Source organism: Mustela putorius, unplaced genomic scaffold (genome assembly GCF_011764305.1).
Source record: "Mustela putorius furo isolate JIRA1106 unplaced genomic scaffold, ASM1176430v1.1 tig00003845_pilon_pilon_pilon, whole genome shotgun sequence".
Lineage (NCBI taxonomy): Eukaryota > Metazoa > Chordata > Mammalia > Carnivora > Mustelidae > Mustela > Mustela putorius.
Genome location: NW_025421998.1, coordinates 62,387,311 through 62,410,054, shown reverse-complemented (window position 1 = coordinate 62,410,054; position 22,744 = coordinate 62,387,311). Strand labels below are relative to the sequence as shown.

The 22,744-nt window shown below is 41.8% G+C and overlaps 1 protein-coding gene across 1 annotated transcript in view; it reads left to right on the top strand.

The window, feature by feature from the left end:
• LOC123386945 (calcium/calmodulin-dependent 3',5'-cyclic nucleotide phosphodiesterase 1C-like) overlaps window positions 1–22,744 on the top strand; it is a 117,948-nt gene that overhangs the window by 85,112 nt on the left and 10,092 nt on the right. The window contains exon 2 of the mRNA XM_045089740.1: window positions 4,822–4,872. Within this exon, the coding sequence (XP_044945675.1) occupies window positions 4,822–4,872 (51 nt within the window). The remainder of the gene's footprint in view (window positions 1–4,821; window positions 4,873–22,744) is intronic.

The window sequence follows — 22,744 nt, the reverse complement described above, 5'->3', positions numbered from 1 at the left end:
AGGACACCGGTGGAAGTTGGAGGCAATCTTTTTTTATTTTTTTAAGATTTTTAAAATTTATATGGCAGAGAGAGAGATCACAAGTAGGCAGAGCAGCAGGCAGAGAGAGAGAAACAGACTCCCTGCTGAGCAGGGAGCCAGATGTGGGGCTCAATCCCAGGACCCTGAGATCATGACTTGAGCCGAAAGCAGAGGCTTAACCCACTGAGCCACTCAGGCGCCCCTAAATCATTTTATAAGAAACCCTTCTCAATGTGAAGAGTTGCTCACTAATAGGTTCCCACAATTATGTTTGCAGTCTGAACAGTTGATTTTTTTCTTAATGCAGAGGCATATCTCTGTTCAGGCTTTTGATGACAAAACGAAAACATCCTGAAAAGAAGAACTGAGTAGGGGTGATTATTTTTGAAGGAATTTGAGCCACATCTTCCTTCCCGAATGTTGCTTTGGTAACGATGTGTGAAGTTACAGTATCAGTGCCTCTCAGCTGCTCAGGGGGATCAGGGGGTCTCTTAACAGGTATGAAGCTTGGGTCCCATCTCCAAGGCTCTGTTTCATTGGGCCAGGGTGTGGCCTAGGCATCAGGATTTTAAGATGTTCCCTAGGAAATTCTCATGTGTGGCCAGGGCTGCAAATCCCTGACCTAGAAAGTGTGAAACTTCTTGTAGAGGAGAGTGGGAGACTTGTCTCTTGAATCTTAGAGGGAGTCCTCTTGGACTAGAGATGGAAAGTCCCCTGGATTTTGTGATCCAAGACTGCTCTGGAAACTGAATCTAAAAAATAATTTGTATGAATAAATAGACATACACATACAGTATCTAAAATGTTAATGTATACCAAATAATAGTTAATTGTTTTCTGTCCCTTTAATAAAACATTTTTCTGATTATAAACGTGGTACACAACTATCATAAACTATTAGGTTTGTGCAGAAAAGTATAAAATAGGTTAAAAATCTCCCCAAGTGTCAGCATACAGAAGAAATAACTATTAATACATTTTGTACACATCTTTCCACTCGTTTCTCTTTGCCTGTAGAGACATGCAGCCTAGACCTACAATTCAATGTCAATGGAATCAATGATATATACAGGTCAGGGTGTTTTGCCCAACAGTATGATATGGATAACTTTCCTTAAATCCTCATAATCACTTTTATGAGATTTTGCCAAATGCAAGCTCTAATAGGGTCTGATGAATGGAACATCTACTTTGATATTAAGACTTGCTGTAGAGGGGCACCTGGGGCTCAATGGGTTAAGTCTCTGCTTTCGGCTCAGGTCATGATCTCAGGGTCCTAGGATCAAGGCTTGCATCAGGCTCTCTGCTCAGCAGGGAGCCTGCTTCCCCTTCTCTCCACCTACTTGTGATCTCTCTCTGTCAAAAAAAAAAAAAAAGACTTGCTGTATATATAAATATACACAAATATATATATATAAAATCAAGGGCAAGAGGTCTAGGGCTCCTGTGTTGGTCGAGAAGCCTGGATGTATCTGAGCAGTCAGTGGGCTGGGCACAGAGGGCTCAGCAAGCTTGGCCACACCACTTTTTGTAGTGTTGGTCTCTATTGAGTTTTAGTTTCATTATTTAGTCTTTTTTCCTTTTTTAAGGTTTTATTTATTTGACACAGAGATAGAGAGTACAAGTTGGCAGAGCAGCAGGCAGAGGAAGAGGGAGAAGAAGGCTCTCCACTGAGCAGGGAGCCCGATGTGGGGCTCGATCCCAGGATCCTGAGAACATGACCTGAGCTGAAAGCAGCTGCTTAAGCAACTGAGCCACCCAGGCGCCCCTCATTATTTAGGCTTTTAAACCGTTTTTGTTTTTATTTGCTTTGTGGACCATGCCAGAATAGAGAACATTGTCCAGTGCCAGTCAACAGAGTTGCCTCCTGAACATGCAGGAGGCAGAACCACCTGGAGGGGACGTCTCGGCGGTGATCCATTGCTGGGCTTTGGACTGGATAGCTATTTAGTTTTTGAGAAAAGACAACAAGCTCAGTTTTTATTTGAAATCTGATGGCTTGCCTTTTTTGGGGGGAGGGGGGTGTAGGGGCAGAGGGAGAGAGAAACTTAAGTAGGGTCCATGCCCAGCACAGAGCCTGAAGTGGGGCTCAATCTCATGCCCCGAGATCATGACCTGAGCTAAAATATAGAGTTGGATGCTTAACTGACTGAGCCACCCTGGTGCCCCTGAAATCTCTTGCTTTTTAAATGTAGACTACTAATTGTTTAAAAACACTGTGGGGCCAAACAACACACCTGGGACTTTTTAGAGTCCTCTAGGAGCCAGTCTTAGGTTCTTGGTCTACTAAGCCATCTGGGGCAGTGGTATGGATTTAGTCTACTTGATTTAGTTCTAAAAATATTGACCTATGTGTTATTCTACGTGGCACTTGTTCAGTGTTCAAAAGACTGGAAATACAAAGATGAACAGTTATGCTCCTTGTCTTGGGTGGGGTACCTTGTAGTTGAGAGGAGCTATTCTCAAAATATGGTCCCCAGGCCAGCTCCTCAGTATCAACTGGAAACTTGTCAGAAATGCACATTCTCAGGCCCCACCCCAGATACACAGAATCAGAATTTACATTTGAGCAAATGCTGCAGTCTTTTTTTTTTTTTTTTTTTTTTAAATCATACCTTCCTGATGGTTCTGACTCCTTGCTGAAGTTTGAGAACCAGTGGTCTGGGAAGGGAGTTAAGTGTATGGACAGAGTTCAATGGGATGGAGAAGTTGTGGTGAGAGTCAGGGAAGCTTTTCAGAAATAAATGACTCCACTTGAATCTTAAAGGATGAGTAGAAGTTGGCAGGTGAGGCCCTGGGGAGAGGAGGGAGCAAAACGAACAAGAGTGAGGAGGAGAGAGTGTGTGTAGGGTTTGGGAATTGCGTTTAGAGCATGTGGATTTTCTGGCAAGTAGAATGAGCTGAGAAGACTGGATGGGGCCAGGTGTTGCATACCAGGTCACATTAAGTGGATTAGGTCTTGTAAGTGTTGGGACATCAGTGGAGACCTTGGAGTAAGGGAATGTGGCACTGGGTCTGCGTTTAGGAAAATAATACCACTGGCATGTTTCTTTCTGAGTAGAGACAACCCTCTTGATACTTCACTGGCCTAGATCTGGATTCCTGCCTCTCCTGGTGAGATTTGGATCTGGGTCAGCGATTCCCATCCTTGTATGGGGTGGTGAGTAGAGGAGAAAAAGCTCTTGCATGAGGAAACAGTCCTTGCTGCCTGTGAAATTGTGACTGCAATTGTCATATGTCACGGTGTCCCCTTCCTTCCCACAGGGTAAATGCTCATTCTCCAAGCTGAACATTTTAGTGGATCCTAGTGTTTTCAGCAATGGCAGTGGTCTTTGTTTTCCTACTTTAAAAGCAGCTCATCAATTTCTGCAGCAAATATTTTTGGGGAAAAAACCCTTGCTCTGTTTTCTTTCCTTAGCGTTCTTTGGTGTTTAAAGAGGAAACCATTTGAACTCAAGGCCAGGGAAACTCATCTCTATACCTTACTAGGACTTTCTTCTCCCGCCCTCTCTAGCCCTCTTTTTGAAATGCGGGGAGGTAGTGGGAGCAGGCTGCCATGTCATCTCCCCCTGTTGGTCGTTTTGTGTAATGTCTTGTTGGTAATCTACAAAGCCAGCGCAGACAATGGGCTGCAAATGCAAATGACAGAAAAGTAGACCCAGGTTGGATCCATTCACTTTTAAAATTTGTCCACAGGTAGTGCATTGTGAAATCTTTACCTTTGTGAGAGGGTGAAAGGATTCTTTTTTTTTTTTTTTTTTTTACTCCTTCCATTCTTTGCACATTGATGTAGTGTTTACAAAGCGGTTATTTCTTTTGTGTGGCTACTGCAGCTTTGCATGCATTCATGATTACAGCAATCCCTTCTATTCTGCCACTTAGTGAGTGGGTTTTTGTTTTTTTTTTTTTTGTTTCTTTGTTTTTTTTAAGCTAAAATGAACAGGTTTTTCCAGTTAATTGCTTTGGGTGCTCTGTTCAACTTGACCACAAGTATCTGTGCCTGTTTACTATGAGTACATAAAACAACCAAGCTGTAATTCTAATGAGCATTAGAGTGATATTTAATGTGAGTGAAACTTGTGTTTCTACTTGATGATCGATCTCTGTTTTTAATCACAAAGGTGCTGTTCATAAATAGGGGATTTTCATGATGACTCTATCCACATGATAAATTATATAGAGACATTTCAGAGGAGGGTGAAATGCCTTGCTGAGAAGCTCTAAGGGTAAGGTTTTTCTAGAGCAGTTCTCTGAACAATTCCACTCCCCTCGCCCCTTTTAAACTTCTCTGTTTGGGAGCATCTAAATATAAACAGCCTTCCTAATAAAAACTAATCTTGTTGTTACCTTCTGAAATCCTGTCTTGGCTTTGCCCTCCTATGCGGAGCAGATTGGATTTATGGGGTGGTTACATTTATGTGTTTCAAGACAGTCTGATAAGTTAAGGAGGCTCAAACCGGCTTGGAACTCAGGCATTCTTGCCTCTTACCATATAGGTGCAAGTCAGTTACCACCTCGAGGCACAGTAAACTGTGATACAAGAGTTATTGTTTAGGTCCTCTCCAGCTTTATTCAAATGCACTCATCAAAATGATTAAGACATTTATCCTCATGTAGACATTGAGAGCAATCCCAGAAATAAGAGAAAGAGAGAAGTGAAGTTGCTTTTATTGTCTTACAAAGATCCTCAAACATAGTTTAATGTCAAATCATCCAGAGGGTTAGCTGTAAGTTGGGCGTATTCTGTGGACCGTGTGCCTTGTTCTAATTGCATTGTCTGCTTTTTTGTTGTTTCTCCAGTTGCAAATGAAGCTGGAGACAAGACCACCAGACCCCTCGCCCGCTTCTCCCGTGAGTAGATCTTGTTTCACTCCTTTCCTGGGCTCCTTCAGAGGCCTTTTTTAACCTGCACGCTCTACCGCTGTAATCCTTCCAGGTGTCAGTAGAACACTGTCAATAAAAGAGTCATATAAAAAATATCTTCAGCGAGTTAATATTTCATTTGAGCTCCACCGCGGGTGAGCTATTCATTGCTCTTGCCTTTTCAATCCTTAGAACTGTGTGTGGTTTATCAAACTGTGCTCTAGTGTTTTGCTATTTCAAGTGGGGTCCTGGGAGCCACAGAACTAGCACGCCTGGGGAGTTTTAGAAATGCAGAGCCCCAGGCCCAAGGAATCAGAATTTGAATGGAACAAACCCCTAGGTGATTTCTGTGCACGTTTTAGTTGGAGAACTGCCCATTGGGAATCCCTGTAGCGGAGGTGGGCTTTTTATGAGGATAGAGAGAGGAAGAGTATGTGAAATGCTCCTAGTCATCAAGGTCCACACATGTGTGAAACTGTCATCACCACCCAAAGTGATTTAGGGGCTGCCTCCGCAGGGTTTCCCTCCTTTAAGTGACATTTTGGAAGCTCAGATAGATTGAATGGTTTTCCTTGGGATCCCATAAGGGTCTTGGAGCTCCCCATCAATTTCTATCGACCCTTCTGTCTCCAGGTCTTGATCATAATGGGAGAGTCAAACGCTTCGCAGTGTTTTCTGTGCTAGTGTGATCAGCAAATCACACAGCCCATTAATGCTGTCCCTGGAATGAAAACCCAGATCCCAACAAGGGAACCGAAATACCAGAGGTTGAGTGGGGCTGGGTGGGGGTGGCCCCCAAGGCCTGGAGCAGAGAACTGGTGGGGCTCTCCATCGAAATGGATGGATTTTTCTTCCCAGCACCATCAGTACTTGCTGGCTTTTGCTTCAAGTAATTTCACGGCTCGGGTGAAAATTTCCGGGTCTCGGTTTTCCCATCTGGAAACCAGAAAATTCATACCCATCTTCTCTCCTTTATAAAAAGGTTACCTACTTTTGAAGTCATGGCACACAAATTCCCCATCACTGCGTAGTTTGCATAAAGTAGATCAAGTCGTGAGTGTGGATACCACCAGAGTAAGCCTCAATGCCTAGAACTAAAAGTATCATTTCTCTATCGACAGGGCCTTCTTCTAAATTCTGCCTTTCAGCTCTGCTGGGGAGGCTTCAAAACTTTTGAGACTGATTCCTAGAAATGGTTTTTATAGAGCTGTAATAATACATGGTAATGCGAGAGCATTAAGTGCTCACATTTTAGAAGCTGTGAAATAAAACATTCATTTCTCACTGCCCTCCTACCTGGAACCTTACTTCCCAAAATAAGTATCTCATCCCACAACTCAACAAGAATGATGAATATGCTTTTAGTCCCTTTCCTTATCTCCTGAGCAGTAGTCAGGCAAATTAATAAGCTGAAATTGTAATCCAATCACTCTGCCTGCCTTGTGGTACTCCCACCTCTGTGAGGGTGCCTGGAGCTTTTTTTTTAAATGATTCCTTTTTTTTTTTTTTAAAGATTTTATTTATTTATTTGAGAGAGAGAGCAGAGAGCACAAGCAGGGAGTCGGGAAGGGCAGAGGGAGCAGCAGACTCCTAGCAGAGCAGGGAACTTGATCCCAGGACTCAGAGATCATGACCTGAGCAGAAGGCAGAGACGTAACCGATGAGCTGCCCAGGTGCTCCTGCCTGGTGTTTTGATGCTCACTATGACCCGTAGGAAGGGGATGGACCAGGGTCCTACCACTGTGAAGCCAGAATGACAGCTGGAGCAGCTGGTCCCTTTCCAGACAGAAGAGGTTGACTTTGCTTGTAAATAGCTTCCACCACTTCTGAATTTTTTGTCTGGGTTGGAGGGATGATATGTCACTTGAAAGCTTATTCATAGAAGATAAGTGAGGACATGAGAGAAGCAAAATATATAGGCAAAAAGTAATTAGTGGCAAACCAGTCAAATTGGGCTATTTCTGGAACCAAAAAAAAAAAAAAAAAAAAAAAAAGAAAGAAAAGAAAAACACTTTTGGACTGTGCCATGTTCTGGGGGTGGGGGGGATCAGATGGTATCATTAGTTCCTAAATCTTTTATAGCAGATAATAGAGGAAGAAAATTAGGTGGCCTTTAGGTGGAGGAACTGGGGATTGAACCTAGGACCTCGTGCGGGAAAAAATAATTCTTAATGTAGTATTGCCTGACTGACACTTCGCTTAACTGCATTGAAAGTAACCTTGATGCTGTGGTGTGATGGGAATGAAATGTTCAGTTTGGGGAGATTGGAAGGATTTGGATGACAGACTTCTCTTTGGAGGTTTGAAGATGAATACTGTGACCTTCTCCAGTGTTGGCAGCCGCTAACACACGCGTCAAACCCCGTGGTACGCACTGCCCAGCATGGATGTCAGCCCAATGGGAGTGGGAAACAAGAACACAGGCTGGAAATGCTGTGAAAGCTGGACCTCCTGAGGTGGGGGAGGGGTGGTCTGCAGAAGAGAGCTCCGGGCTGGAAGGAAGAGCTGGCCCTGGGGCCTCCCAAGTCATCCCAAGGTTTTCATTTCCCTGGGGAGTGGGGCTCTCACATCCTGATTCCGATGGCCCTGGAATATGCGGCTCATTTCTGTATAGATTTTGCCCGTGCTTGAATCAATATACTCTTCTTGGCTTCCCTACATTGCAAGAGATGAGCTGTGTTGATTCTATTAAGAAATCCTAAAGGAGAACCAAGGGAAGTAGAGGGTAGGAGTCATGAAAACATCTAGCTTTTCTGAGCCCTGGTTTCTGATCCTGCTCTGGCCAGCTGGTCTACCAGCCTTGTAGGCCTCATTTGGTCTCTTCTGCAACACAGCCCACGCTGGGGTTTCTTCTTGGAATCCGTGTCTCTAAGTGGCTGACACGGCTACCTGGAGGCCCTTCGTGGACCAGTCAGTTACTGGCTGACACTGGGGCTGCTGAGGCAGATGTTGCCCTGATAGCCCGGGATAAATAATACGAAGCACAATGTCTGCACACTCAGTGCTCGGTAAGTACGGGAGATTGTCACTGTATATTCCCACCCTTCCTGTCCCCCCTCCCTCCTCCTGTTGACTTCCACCCTCTATCCCTCCCTCCTTCTTTTTTTTTAAAGATTTTATTTATTTATTTGACAGAGAGAGATCACAAGTAGATGGAGAGGCAGGCAGAGAGAGAGAGAGGGAAGCAGGCTCCCTGCTGAGCAGAGAGCCCGATGCGGGACTCAATCCCAGGACTCTGAGATCATGACCTGAGCCGAAGGCAGCGGCTTAACCCACTGAGCCACCCAGGCGCCCCGTCCCTCCCTCCTTCATTTCACATATATTTATTGAGGACTTGTCTATGTCAAGCCCTAGAGACACACACAGGAGTGAGTTTGTCTTCAGAGAGCCCATAGTCTGATCAGACGATGCAGAATTAAATGGTTCCAATATAGCATGTGGAGGGAAACCCTAGAGATTGGTACCAGGAGCTATGTGAGCCATATGGGGAGACCTCATCCTATCTGGAGTGGGAGTGGATTCAAGGGAGTCCTCTTGGAGGAGACAAGTATTCGCTGAGATTTAGGGAGGGAGCGGAAGTTAATAGGGAGAGAAGATAACTTATTAAAAAAAAATAATAAAGGCAATACAACTTTTCAGGGACTAAAGGCTGCATGCAGTGCTTAGATGTGGCCACAGTGTGGCAGCAGAAGCCCAGAATTTGGTGTGCAAGGAGCCTTGAAGGAGGCAGGCATCCAGTGTCCCGGACTTTGAGGGAGGCAGCCAGGGCTTTGAAAGAGCCTGTGCAGCGGGAGGTCTGGCCTCAAAGCTTGTGTAGCTGGGCAGCTGCACTGTGGAGATTTTCCTTCTTTGCTTTCTCCCCTGAGGTGAGCTGTGATTGAAGAGAAAATAGTGGAATCAAAAGTAGTAAGGCAGTGGAGCCCCATTTGACTTCTGCTTTTGGAGGTAAAAAGCCAGGTAGTGTTGAAAACAGATCATCCTATTGAAGAGCTGGAGTAGTCTGGGGAGATGGATGTTAAAGCAAAAGGAAGGTCACTTGCTGTTTTTGTACTGGGTGTGTAATCAGGGTGAATGATCCCTTTCCCTGGGTAGAGAATGGGCCGGGGCAGATGGAGGTGTACATTGAGGATGAGCTCTGGGGTTGGGATAGAGAGGAACCAGCACCTAGTACAGGATGATACCCATTGTGGAACCCCAGGGCAAACTCAGAATCGTATCCGACAGAGTGCTAGATGGAGTCTGGCCGGAGAACTTTCTGAAATTGCTTGTCACAACGAGGAGGGTCGTTGTAAGCATTAGGAGCTTGAGTCGGAGTTGGATGGGTTATAGAACCATGGTGATGAGAACAAGGAGAAGAGAAAGTGGGTGGGAGGAAGGGCTGAGAGATGCCGGAGGCAGTGGGCTGTGGCTGGTGGCTGGGTGCTCAGTGGTTTGGGGAGCAGGGGCTGTGGATGAGTCAGAGCCATTTAAAGGACCCAGGATAGGGCAGGAACTAGATCTGGAGATTTTCTCATTTGTCTTCAACAGCCCTAACTATTTCTAGGTCTCATCCCAGCAGCATTTAATGACTGTACATCTTCATTTCCCACTTGTTCCAGCAGAAACTGGAACTTTATCTTCAACAGTGGAAGCTCTAGAATTTCTATGCACGAGGGACATAGGGGTAGCAATCTAGGTCAGTTGTCCTCAAAGTGGGGTCCTTGCAACTTGTGAGAAAGACAAGTACTTGGACTCCTTACCGGATCTGCTGAAGCAGAAACTCGGGGTGGGCCCCAGCAAACGCTATTGGTGATTCTAATGTACGCCAGTTTCTAAACCACCACTTCAGCTGTGATGGTGATGAGGGGGTAGAGGCAGAAGCCAGGGCACAGAGCAGCACCGTGTTTTTGTTTATAGATCATGGAGTAATATAATTAGCATTTTTCTATAACCGCTTGTAGTTATATATACACATGACAGAGCAAATGTTAATTACTCTCATCAAAGAGTAGTGTTTTATTTTTATTTTTTCAATTAAAAAAAAAGATTTTATTTATTTATTTGACAGACAGAGATCACAAGTAGGCAGAGAGGCAGGCAGAGAGAAAGAGGGGGAAGGCAGGCTCCCTGCTGAGCAGAGAGCCCGATGCAGGGCTCAATCCCAGGACCCTGAGACCATGACCTGAGCTGAAGGCAGAGGCTTTAACCCACTGAGCCACCCAGGCACCCCAAGAATAGTGTTTTATTATTTTATTTTTATGGGGAGGGATTGTGGGGGAGGCCTGAGGGGGATTACGGGAAGAGTCTAAAGATACCCCTACTCGACCCTTAGACCTGGCACTCTCCGCATCCTCTCTTGAATCTAATTCTCTTTTCTCTTCCTGAGGCCATCTCCTGCCTACTCTTGGCCTTTCCCCCTCTCACAGCAACATCACTGTAAGAGCAGGTTGGCTGCCCCCCCCTTGCCTCTTGCTTCCACCTCGAATCACCTGAGCCGTCATCCTCAAACTCCCGTTTTTGTCATGACCTATTGGTGTTTCAGAACCGCAGACAGTTAACTCCCCAAGTTTTGTTCAGCCAAGATACATCTGCCTGACTGCAGTGGGTTCCACATTCTGTTGTACTCCTTGTCTCTTTCCCTTTCATCAAATCCAGTTGTTATCAGCCAAACAAATCTGTTTGTATTTATGACAACAGACATACCAACCCATTATCTGACATTTGAACACTTTCAAGTTAGACTAGAGCTTACAGCTGATCCAGTCCAAAGCTCACCACCCATGTAAAATTTAAATCCTCTTCATGGCATCCCTGTCAGGGGGTCATGAGCTCTCCACAAGAACTCATCTAGTGGGGAAAACTCAGCTTGGCCTGGAAGGGATTGAAGGTCACGGTCATAATGAAGGCCTGGAATATGTATGTGTATTTAGGGAACTGAGACTCACTTTGATTTTCTCTTTTTGAATGTATGGGATTGGGTCTTTGAATGTATCCATTATGGTACTTGGTCCTCAATATGTTAGCCGTTGGTTCATCTGGTGGACTATATGGTTACCCACAAGTAACTTCTAGGAGCTTGTGGGTGATATGTAACCCAGGGGTCAGCTGGAAGCTCCTGGTCCATTGAGATCCAGGGAAATAGGCTCAGACTGCTACTGTGTGCCCTTTGGGAGTTCAGAGCACTCCTCGGTGTTTTCTGTGAATACTGGGGATGGCCTAATATTCTCCTTGCCCTGATTCCCTACCTCTTTTGTTTCCTTCTACTCGCCTCTGGCTGTCTTCTTACCTGCTCTGAGATAGGCTCAGATGAGAAACAAAGCCCCTTTTCTTCTTTTGGAGTAACCAAAGGCTGTTGGTCAAAGCAGAACGTGAGCGAAGATGAGAAATCCATAGGAGAGATGACAATATCCAGTTGTGTGAAGACAACTTGAATTCACAGTTCTGTTCTCACAGCCCTTTCATCCATTCATCCACCTCACCACCTGTCGCTTCCTTAAAGACCACTTTGCCCATGTAGCTGCTGGTCTGCCGCCCCTCAGTCCTTCTGTGCCTACCCTCCTCCACTTTTTGCCCTGTATTTCCATTTCCCTCCTGGGAACTGAGAGACACTCCTCCAGCTCTCATACACAGCAGCTTGATCATCACATTAGTTGTATTGGTATCTGCTGACACCTCTGCCCTCAGCACCACACCTCTACTCCTTTTGACTTATTCTTATTATTTTTTAAGATTTTATTTATTTATCTGACAGGGAGATAGAGAGCACGAGTAGGCAGAGTGTCAGGCAGAGGGAGAGGGAAAAGCAGGCTCTCCACTGAGCAGAGAGCCTGATGTGGGGCTCCATCCTAGGACCCTGAGATCAGGACCTGAGCTGAAGGCAGATGTTTAACCATCTGAGCCACTAGAGGTCTTGACTTTTTTTTTTTTTTTCCCCTACATGGAGACTAATTTCTTTTTCCTTCATGGGAATTATAGTCCAGCTTGTTGAGATAGTAACAAATATTTACTCCTTCCTACATGTGTACAAGCTTACACAATTTGAAAATTTGAATAGAAATTTTTTGTGTATTTTGTACCCTCAGGGAGGGCAAGGGAGACATAGGTTGAGTACTGCATGCCAAGCACCTCCTCTTTTCCTCTCTCAATGTATGCTCCTTTGAAAAAAGTTAGGATGAAGTTTCTGGTTCCAGCGAAAGGTAGACTAGGATAGCCTGAAATCCTCTATTTTTCATGAGCATGTAGAAACGCTGAGTAAAATATTTTAAAAAATGTTTTTAAATGCATAGTTAAACTTACAACAAATAAAGGGAACTCTGCAGGTGGAAATGAATGAGGAACTTAATATTAGTACAACAAGCTATAAACATGCCTGTTGATTCTGTAGGTATTGGGTGTGGGAGTGTTGCTACCAAAGCCACGGGATCTGGAACATGGGGTAAGGATTTCAGGCCTTGGGCTGTGCAGGGTGAGGAGGTGGATCTGAGACTTCTGCTTGAACTTGGACTCTTAAAACTTAGATGGGATGGACTACTTTCTTGAAAAACAAATTACTATAACTCATCAATTATGAAGTAGCTAATAGCTTTATAACTATTAAGAAAATTGACTTAATAATTAAAAATGCCCCAATAGAAATCCCAGACCCAGTAAGTTTAGCTAGAAAGTTCTACCAAATTTTTAGAGAAGTTAACACCAATTTTATATAATCTCTTCCAGAAAACAAGGAAGAGGAAACATTTCCCAATTCATCTTATGAAGTTAGTAGTACCCGCATAGCAAAACCAGAGAAAGATGGCAGACCAATATTCTCATGAATGTAGATGTAAAGTTTTTAACATAATATTAGCAAAACAATTCCACAATATGCAAAAAGAATTATATACCATACCAAGTGGGTATGAAAATTTCTGTATTGAAAATTAATATAATTCACCATAGCGAGCTAAAGAAGAAAAATAATATGATCATATCAGTTGATGCAGAAAAAACATTTGACAACATTTGGCATTCATGATAAAATCTCTCAGGGAAATAGGAATACAGGGGAATGTCCTCAATTTTTTAAAGAGCATCTATAAGAAACCCACAGCTAATGGTAGACTGATGCTTTCCCCCTACAATTGGGAACAAGATGAGGATATCGGCTAACATTCTTTTATTTAACATTGTGTTGAAAGTTCTAGCCAGTGCAATAAGGGAAGAGAATGAAATAAAATGCATACAGATCAGAAACGAAGAAATCAAATTGTCTCTGTTGCAGAAGACATGATTATCTATGTAGAAAACTGTCAGGAGGGGCACCTGGGTGGCTCATTGGGTTAAAGCCTCTGCCTTCAGCTCAGGTCATGATCTCAGGGTCCTGGGATTGAGCCCCGAATCGGGCTCTCTGCTCAGCAGAGAGCCTGCTTCCTCCTCTCTCTCTGCCTGCTTCTCTGCCTACTTGTGATTTCTGTCTGTCAAATAAATAAATAAAATCTTTAAAAAAAAACTGTCAGGAATTTATAAAAAACCTTCTAGAACTGGGGTGCCTGGGTGGCTCAGTCAATTAAGTATCTGCCTTCAGCTGAGGTCATGATCCCAGGATCCTGAGATCGAGCCCTGCTCAGCGAGGATCCTGCTTCTCCCTCTGCTGCTCCCCCTGCTTGTGCTCTCACTCTCTCTCTGTCAAATAAATAGAAAAAATCTTAAAAAATACCCAAACCAAACCAAAATCTAGAACTAATAAGTGAGTTCAGCAAGGTTATAGGATATAAGATAAACATAAAGAAAATCAAAATTAAAAATACAGTAGTGTTTTCAATTGCTCAAAAAAAGTGAAATGTGTAGGGGTGCCTGGGTGGCTCAGTTGGTTAAGCATCTGACTCTTGATGTCAGGTCAGGTCATGCTCTCAGGGTTATGAGATTGAGCCCCTCCTCAGGCGTCACACTGGGCACAGAGCTTGCTTAAGATTCTCTCCCTCTGGCTTTGCTTCTTCCCCTTCTCTCTATCTCTCTCTCTAAAATGGAAAAAAAAAATGTGAAATGTGTAGATGTAAATCTAACAAAACATGTGTAAGACTTACATGAGGAATGGAATGCCTGGGTGGCTCAGTTGGTTAAGCAGCTGCCTTCGGCTCAGGTCATGATCCCAGCGTCCTGGGATCGAGTCCCACATCGGGCTCCTTGCTCTGCAGGGAGCCTGCTTCTCCCTCTGCCTGCCATTCTGTCTGCCTGTGCTCACTCTCTCTCTCTCTCTCTGATAAATAAATAAAATCTTAAAGAAAAAAAAACTTACATGAGGAAAACTACACAATGGTAATGAAGGAAGTCAAAGAAAATCTAAATAAATGGAAAGAAATACGTTCATGGGTTGGAAAACTCAATGTAGTGAAGATGTCAATTACCCCTAAATGGATAAACAGATTTAACAAATTCTTATGAAAATCCCAGTGAGGGTTCCATAGACATAGACGAGATTATTTTAAAATTTATATGGAAATTCAAAGGAACTAGAATAGCTAAAACAATTTTAGATAAGAAGAATGAGGTACAAGGATCAATCTATTTGATTTCAGAGCTTAATGTACAACTACAGAAATAAAGACTAGGTAGTACTGGTCAAAAGATAGATTCATAGGTCAATGCGACACAGTAGAGAAGTCAGAAATAGATTCATACAAATATGCCCAACTGATTTTTGACAAAGGCACAAAAGCAGTTTAATAGAGCTAATATAGCCTTTTCAACAAATGGCGCTTATGTATTTGGACATCCACAGGCAAAAATACAAACCTTAACCTAAGTCTCAAACTATATATAAAAATTCACTTGAAATAGATTATGGGCTTAAACATAAAACATAATGCTATGAAACATTTAGAAAAAGAAACAGAAAAAAAATCATTGGAAAATTACTTGCAAACAATGTTGCTATCCAACAAAGTTCTATTATATATATATATATATATATACATTCATTTAGTATTTGGAGAGAGAGAGGGAGGGAGCACAAATGGTGGGGCAGGGGGCCGGGGGGGGGGGTTGGAGCTGAGGGAGATGCAGACTCCTCCCTGAGCAGGGAGCCTGATGCAGGACTCAATCCCATGACTCTGGGATCATGACCTGAGCTAAGGCAGACACTTAACTGACTGAGCCACCCAGGTGCCCTAGCATTATAATATATAAAGAATTCTCAAAACTCAAAAGTAAAAAAGAAGACAACCCATTCAGAGTATGCCAAAAGGCAGGAAGAGACATTTTACCAAGGAAGGTGCAACAGATGACAAGTACTTGAAAAGTTGTTCAACTTTATTGGTCAATAGGGAAATGCAAATTAAAACCACAATGAGATACACTACCCATCTAAAATGGCTAAAATTAAAATGGCTAAAATTAAAAAATAGTGACAACACCAAATCTTGCGAACTGCATTATTTATGCATTGCTGCCTAGGCCACTTTAAAAAAGTTTGGCCGTTTTTTAAAAATAAGTAAACACCCAAGTACCATATGGTCCTGGAACAGCACTTCTGGGCATTTATTCCAGAGAAATGAAGACTTACATTCACACAAAAACCTGCACATGTGATCTCACACCTATTAGGAAAGAAACCCAAAAGTGTTGGCAAGAATGTGGAGAAATTGGAACCCTTGTGCTCTACTGTGAGGATCACAAAGTGGTGCAGCCGCTATGGAAAACAGTATAGCGGTTCCTCAAAAAATTAAAAATAGAATTACCATATGATCCAACAATTCTGCTTCTGGGTATATACCCCAAAGAGTTGAAAATAGGAGTTTGGACAGATATTTGTACAGTCCTGCTCCTAGCAGCATTATTCACAGTGTAGGTGGAAGCGATCCAAGTGTCCATCAGTAGATGAACGGATAAACAAAATGCCTCCAGACTAAAGTGTCAGTACAATAGAATGTTATTCCGCCTTAAAAAGGAAGGAAATTCTGACGCAAGCTACAACGTGGGTGCGTCTTGAGGACATTGTGCTAAGTGAAATACGCCAGCCACAGGATACTGTATGATTCTACTTTAATGAGGTACTTAGAGTAGCGAGATTCATGGAGACGGAAAGTAGAATCACAACCATGGCAGGCACTGAGAGGAGGAGGCCATAACTTTCATGGGTACATAGTTCAGTTTGGCAAGATGGAAAGAGTTCTGGAAGTGGATACAACGTGAATGTATTTAATGCCACGGAACTTGGTTACACAGAAAAATGGTGAAGATGGTAAATTTCTTTTTTTCTTTCTTTTTTTTTTTTTTTTTAAAGATTATTTATTTATTTATATGACAGACAGAGATCACAAGTAGGCAGAGAAGCAGGCAGAGAGCGAGGAGGAAGCAAGCTCCCTGCTGACCAGAGAGCCCAATGTGAGGCTTGATTCCGGAACCCTGGGATCATGACCTGAGCTAAAGGCAGAGGCTTTAACCCACTGAACCACCCAGCCGCCCCCTCATGTATCTTTTACTACAGTTTAGAAAGCCCCACACGTGAATCATTAGAGAAGTTTTATTCATAATAGCCACATACTGGAAACAACCCAGATTTATTTATCCAGTGTATGGTTCTATTCATACCATGGTATGCTGCTCAGCAATGAAGAGAACAAGCTACCAGTACATGCAACAGCCTGGATGAATCTCCAGAGAATTATGCTGAGTGGAAAAGCCAATCCCAAAAGGTCATACGTATACTGTGTGATTCCACGTACACTGTTATTGAGATGACAGAATTACAGAAATGGAGAGCAGGCTCGCGGTTGTGAGGAGTTAAGGAAGAAGGGGGCTGAGAGGAAAGTGGGCGTGGCTATAGGCAGATAACAGGAAGGCTCTCCTGGGCTGTGTTCTGACTCATCTTCACCACCCTTGCTGTGATACTGTACTATAATATTACAAAATGTCACCACTGGGGGGAACTGGGTAAAGGGTACATGGGATTTTTGTATTATCTCTTATAAGTGCATTTGAATTTATAATTTCTGAGAGTCAAAAGTTTAATTAAAATAAAAAAGCACTTCTAAGATGACTTTTCATAGCCTATAGAATTCAATCAAAATCTTTGACATGTCACATCAGGCCCTTCGAGAGATGACCCGAGATGACTTCTCCTGCTAAGCCCTAACTCATCAGTTCAGCTTCAGAAAAATGAAATTAGTTGTCCTCTCATGCAATTTCACTCCTCCATGCCTTTGTACATGTGGTTCCCTCTGCCTGAAATGTTCTCTCTCTCTGTTGATATCCAAGCCAACCCATTCATCTCTTAAAACTCTGTAATAGACCACCTTTTCTGTAAAGCCTAGCCTGACCCCTGGAACAAAATTACCATTCCCTGCTTTGTTTAGCTGTATTATAAATAAGCTCTTTAAAAAAACAATTTTTTAAAGATTTTCTTTATTTATTTGACAGATAGAGATCACAAGTAAGCAGAGAGGCAGGCAGAGAGAGAGGGGGAAGCAGGCTCCCCGCTGAGCAGAGAGCCCGATGCGGGGCTCGATCCCAGGATCCTGAGATTATGACCTGAGCCGAAGGCAGAGGCTTAACCCACTGAGCCACCCTGGTGCCCCATAAATAAGCTCTTTAATGACTGTCTCCCCACTAGATTTTTGAGTACCTTGAAAACAGAAACTGTGTCTTGCCAGTTAGTACACAGTAAGTGTTCAATAAATGTTTGTTCAATTGGGTTGAAAGCAGAGTGACTAGAACTGTTCCAGATCTGTAGCAATTTCAAACAAGGGGATAAAACCACTTATCACTGGGACAGTTCTTAGAGATTCATACTCAATTACCTGACTAGAAGAAAAGTCAGATGCATTTTAACTTATGGGACTTCCATGATCTTCCAGTCTCAACTTCCCGTGATGCGCTCTTTTCAACAACTAAGGAGGCCTACTGTGGCCAACCACTATGTCCTGTCCCTCTCCCCCAGCTCCCCATAGGCAGGTAGACTAAGGATATGAGTGGTTCCTGGCCTTGGCTAAGCCTTGGATTGAAGCCCAGGGTGGACACATTTCGTTTTGTAGGCTGTAAAATGTGCGACTATAGAGGTCATCATCCTGCCGTTATGAAGTCCTGGGGAAATTCTCCTGTTTAGAGCTGCAGTTCTTGGAACTTATGAAAGAATTGCCTAGTTTCCAGGCCAGTAAATTTTGTGAAGCCAGGTTCCCAGTCCCATTGGGCAACATTGGAAGAGAGGTCAAGGTGTGAATCCACTTGTGTGAGAAACTGAAGAAAACCCATGCATGATACAATTGATGCTCAAGGAAGGAAGAAAACACTGAGAAGTTTACTGAAGTTTCTTAATGTGGTTTCTACAGCCTCAGAAGCAGTTATCTTAGAAGCATATGAAAAAATTAATTTTGAATGAACATTTTGGGTACACGAGTATAAAAATGAGTAAGTCACAGTTCTTTCCCTAAAGGAGCTTATCACCAACAAATGATCTATTGTCTTTATTTTGTTACCAGGAATGGCTAGTTTGGGCCAGAATGTGAAAGAACTCTTCTCTGTGACTAATACATTACCCCAAAGTCTCTGTTTTTCTGGAACTCTTGATTAAAACACCAAATCTCCAAGCAATTACTTTCAAACACTTTATTTTTGATCACAGTACACATACCATTTCAACATGTCTAGGATGAATGTGGCACATTCTTCCAAGTGCTCAGAGCACTTTCATACATACTATATCACTGAATTCATTCCTACCAAGTTTTTATAATGAGGTTAAAAATCCGTGCTGGAACCTCCCAGAGGAATACTAGGCAGATTTACAAATGAATCATCCAGCAGATGGTAAAACTTGGATTTTTGCATGCTTTGCAGACATTAGCATATTTCAAGGTAGTTATGCATTGAAAAATTTTCACTTAATTATGGGGGTGGTGGTGTCTGAATTAGTGAACGTCTAAATTATGGCAAACTTAAAAAAGTGCGGTCTTTTAACTCTCAAGTACCTAACTTACACTGACCATTAACAAAGTCTTTGTCAAGTAGATTTCACTCTCAATAGATAAACTTCTCTTTTAATTAGTGTACTAAATGAATGCTGTCAGGGTTCTTGAAAACAGCCTCCCGTTAATCTTGTCTACATCATTACTCTGCGGAACAGACTCATTCTTCTGACGTATGACAAAGAGTAATTGAGACTCTTCCTCTTGGAATTGATGGTCTCACTATATAGTGATCTACTTCACCATATGAATTTCTAAGTAGACTTTGAAAATTATGTGGGAGCTTTGCCCATCAATTGGGTAAAGACAGATGCAAGGCTTTACTCTGAAGCAAGTTGGGCACAATTTTTTGTGCTCACTCTTTTGGCTTGGGTTATGCATTGCTTATTATGATACTGTTTGGATAGAAATGTCAGTCTTACTCTCAGTTCTTTCTGCTGAATTTATTTGGAAACCCAAGGAGACAGTGACTAAAACCCAGAGTGACCTACATTCGTTGCCTTTTGGAAAACAATAATCTCTGTATGAGCCTTTTTGTATTCCTGATTGACCAAAGTAGGGTTAAGTCCAAAATAAAAGTCTAGCCAAATATGAAGAACTAGGGAAGTGAAACACCGTCATAAAGACGTTGGGAAGAAGTAACCTTCTGAAAAATGATTTAATGTAGAAGCCAAAAGGAAACATGTAAATGCTACTTCGCATTCTCCATAAGAAGTAGGAAGACATAGCCCTTCAAAGATAGGAGCAGAAAGCCATAAGAAAAGAAGCAGGTTGATTTTGAGTAAAGATGAAAAGAAAGTAAATATGCAAGCTAGGAACTAAAATTCACATTGAAATATAGAAATGACACTGAAAAAATTTAATTAAGGATTGGAAGACAAACTTGAGAAACAGTGTTTACACTATAGATGAAAATGATGAGCAATTGAAAATGAGACAAGATAATAGGAGGTCAGAGAAGAACCAACACATGTAAATGAATCATCGATGTTCTGAGACTAAAGCTAAACAAAATAATTGGAACAGAAGTAGTAATCAAAGATAAAGTTGAAGGCAACTTCCCTGAGTGGAAGAAAGGGCTCAAGTTTCCATGTTGAAAAGGCTCATTGTATTCCAGAAAAATAAATTTTTTTTAAAAGATTTTATTTATTTATTTGACAGAGAGAGATCACAAGTAGGCAGAGAAAGAGAAGCAGGAAGAGAGAGAGAGAGGAGGAAGCACACTCCTTGCAGAGCAGAGAGCCCGATGCGGGACTTGATCCCAGAACCCTGAGATCATGACCTGAGCCGAAAGCAGCGGCTTAACCCACTGAGCCACCCAGGCGCCCAGCCAGAAAAATAAATTTAAAAATCAGTAAAAACAACTCACAATTCTAGATATGCTAGCAAAATATTTGGAATACGAAGGTGAAAAAAAAAAATGTTTGCAAGAAAGAAAAACTATCAGACTTGGCTCCTAATTCTCTTCTATAGTGCATAAACAGCAGAAGATAATTAAGAAATATGTTGAGTTTAATCTAAATTCAGTGAATCTGTACTTAAGTTGTTGCTCATGTGTATCTACATCATTAACCATTCATTCTGGGAAAGAATTATTTGAGGGTATACTTCAAGCAATTGAAACATGAACAAAATAGGACTGACTGTCCCATGCAACGTAATTCTGGAGCACTTGAAATGTGGCTAGTGTTATTGTTGTTGTTGTTGTTTTTTTCCTAGGATTTTATTTATTTATTTGACAGAGAGAGAGGTCACAAGTAAGCAGAGAGGCAGGCAGAGAGAAAAGGAAGCAGGCTCCCCGCTGAGCAGAGAGCCCGATGTGGGGTTCTATCCCAGGACCCTGGGAACATGACCCGAGCTGAAGGCAGAGGCCTCAACCCACTGAGCCACCCAGGCACCCTGAAATGTGGCTAGTGTTAACTGAGATAGGATGTAAGTGTAAAATATCCACTGGACTTTGGGGGAAAAAAAAAGAATAATACAAAACTTCATTAATATTTTTATGTTGATTACATGTTAAAATGAAAATATTTTGGATTTATTGACTTAAAGAAAATGTGGGGTGTGTATATCTTTTCAAATTATTGTCATCATTTTCTTCAGACAAATGCCTAGAAGTGAAATTGCTGGATTATATGATAGTTGTATTTTTTTATATTTTGAGGAACCTCCATACTGTGCAAACTGTGCATTGGGAATGCACCAATGTATATTCCCACCAACAGTGCAAAGGGTTCTCTTTTCTCCACATCCTTGCCAACACTTGTTATCTCTTACCTTTTTGACAGTGACATGTGGGAAGTGATATCTCATTGCGGTTTTCATTTCCATTTCATTGATAATTAGTGATGTTGAGCATCTTTGCATGTAGCTGTAGACCATTTGCAAGTCTTCTTTTTAACTAATTTAAATTTAAATTGCTACATAGACTAATGACTACCTTATTGGATAGCACAGCCCTTGGAAGTAATCAGAGAATAAAACAAATAAATACTCAAACTCTTAACTGTATAGATGAAGAGTAAAATAGAAAATGCATAGAAATCAATGCTAAGGAATTTGAATATCTCTAAAGAATGGCAGTTTTTAAAGGAAAATACTCCAAAAGAAATAGATATATGGAATTCAGCAATAGCATGTGATGACACTGAAAAAATTGTGAAATAATTACTTTGCTAAAAATACTTTGGATCTCAAGAGTTTTATAGGCAATTATATTCAAATATCAGGGAATAGGTTATTCCTGTGATGACAGCTACACAGAAGAAGAAAGTAAAGGCTAATCTTTATGAAGATAATTGCAAAAAGCTTAAAATAGAATTCTAGCAATGCAAACATATAAATATACAACATGACCAAATAGAATTTATTTGAGTACTGCAAGGTGACTTTACAATTATCAAGTGTTTTAATGTATAATCTAGATGTCGTACAGACATGGTCTTTCAGACATTTAAGCTCCTTCCCACAACAGTTTTAATTACTAAAATTCAGTCAATGAATTTTTCAGGGGTTCTCCAGGTTTCTTCTCCTTACTTGTCAGCATCATTTTCTGGGTCTGTTGAATTTTTTGGTACACTTTGTGTTTTGTAGATGTTGATTTACTTTTTTTTTTTTCCCCGGGACAATAAACTAAAGGTGAGACACAGCCTAGTCTTCATGATTTTCAAATCGTCTCCCCAATATCACTTTCATACAGCAACAAGTGGGTAAAACTGTTTTACTGTTTTGGAGAGATGGTTATGTTGCACTTCCACCCAGCATTAAACTTAAATGTGGATATCAGATTTAGATGTTTTTTGGGGGGTTCTGCCGTTAATGCGTCAGCTATGGTTCCAGCTTGGAGCTGTCCTGCTGGAAAGTTTCTGTTGTAGCCTTATTATAAATTTCCCTTCAGTAATTGACTTTGTGAACATCCATCCCCCCAAAATAAAAATAAATCAGTGATGATGGCTTTATCATCCATTGAGATGATTGTGTACTGTTCCCCGCCCTCCCCCCTTCTTTTCCTTCTTTTCTGTTCTTTTTTCTTCTTCTCTTTCCTTCTTATCTGTTCTCTTCTACTCACCTCTAAATTCTCTTTGTTTTATAGGCAAAATAGGGTAACTCTTTCTTTGTTATCTCTTTTCAATTCATACCTTTAGGGCTTTTCACCTACTCTGCCCCCAACCCCTTGTTTTATGAAATTATTTTTCCAACAAAGTTCCTCAGAGGAAATTTGATTCCATCTGGAAAATAAGTTTGTTTGTTTTTGTATTTTGCTATCAATACAACACATCAGTAGGTCAAACAGAAAGGGAGAGAGAGAGAGAGAGAGAAAGAGGAAGGAAGGGAGGGGAAATAATATATGATCACCTCAATAGATGAGAAAGCCATTATCACTGATTTATTTTATTTTATTTTTTGGCATAGACATTCAAAACTCAATTATAAAAGGGAAA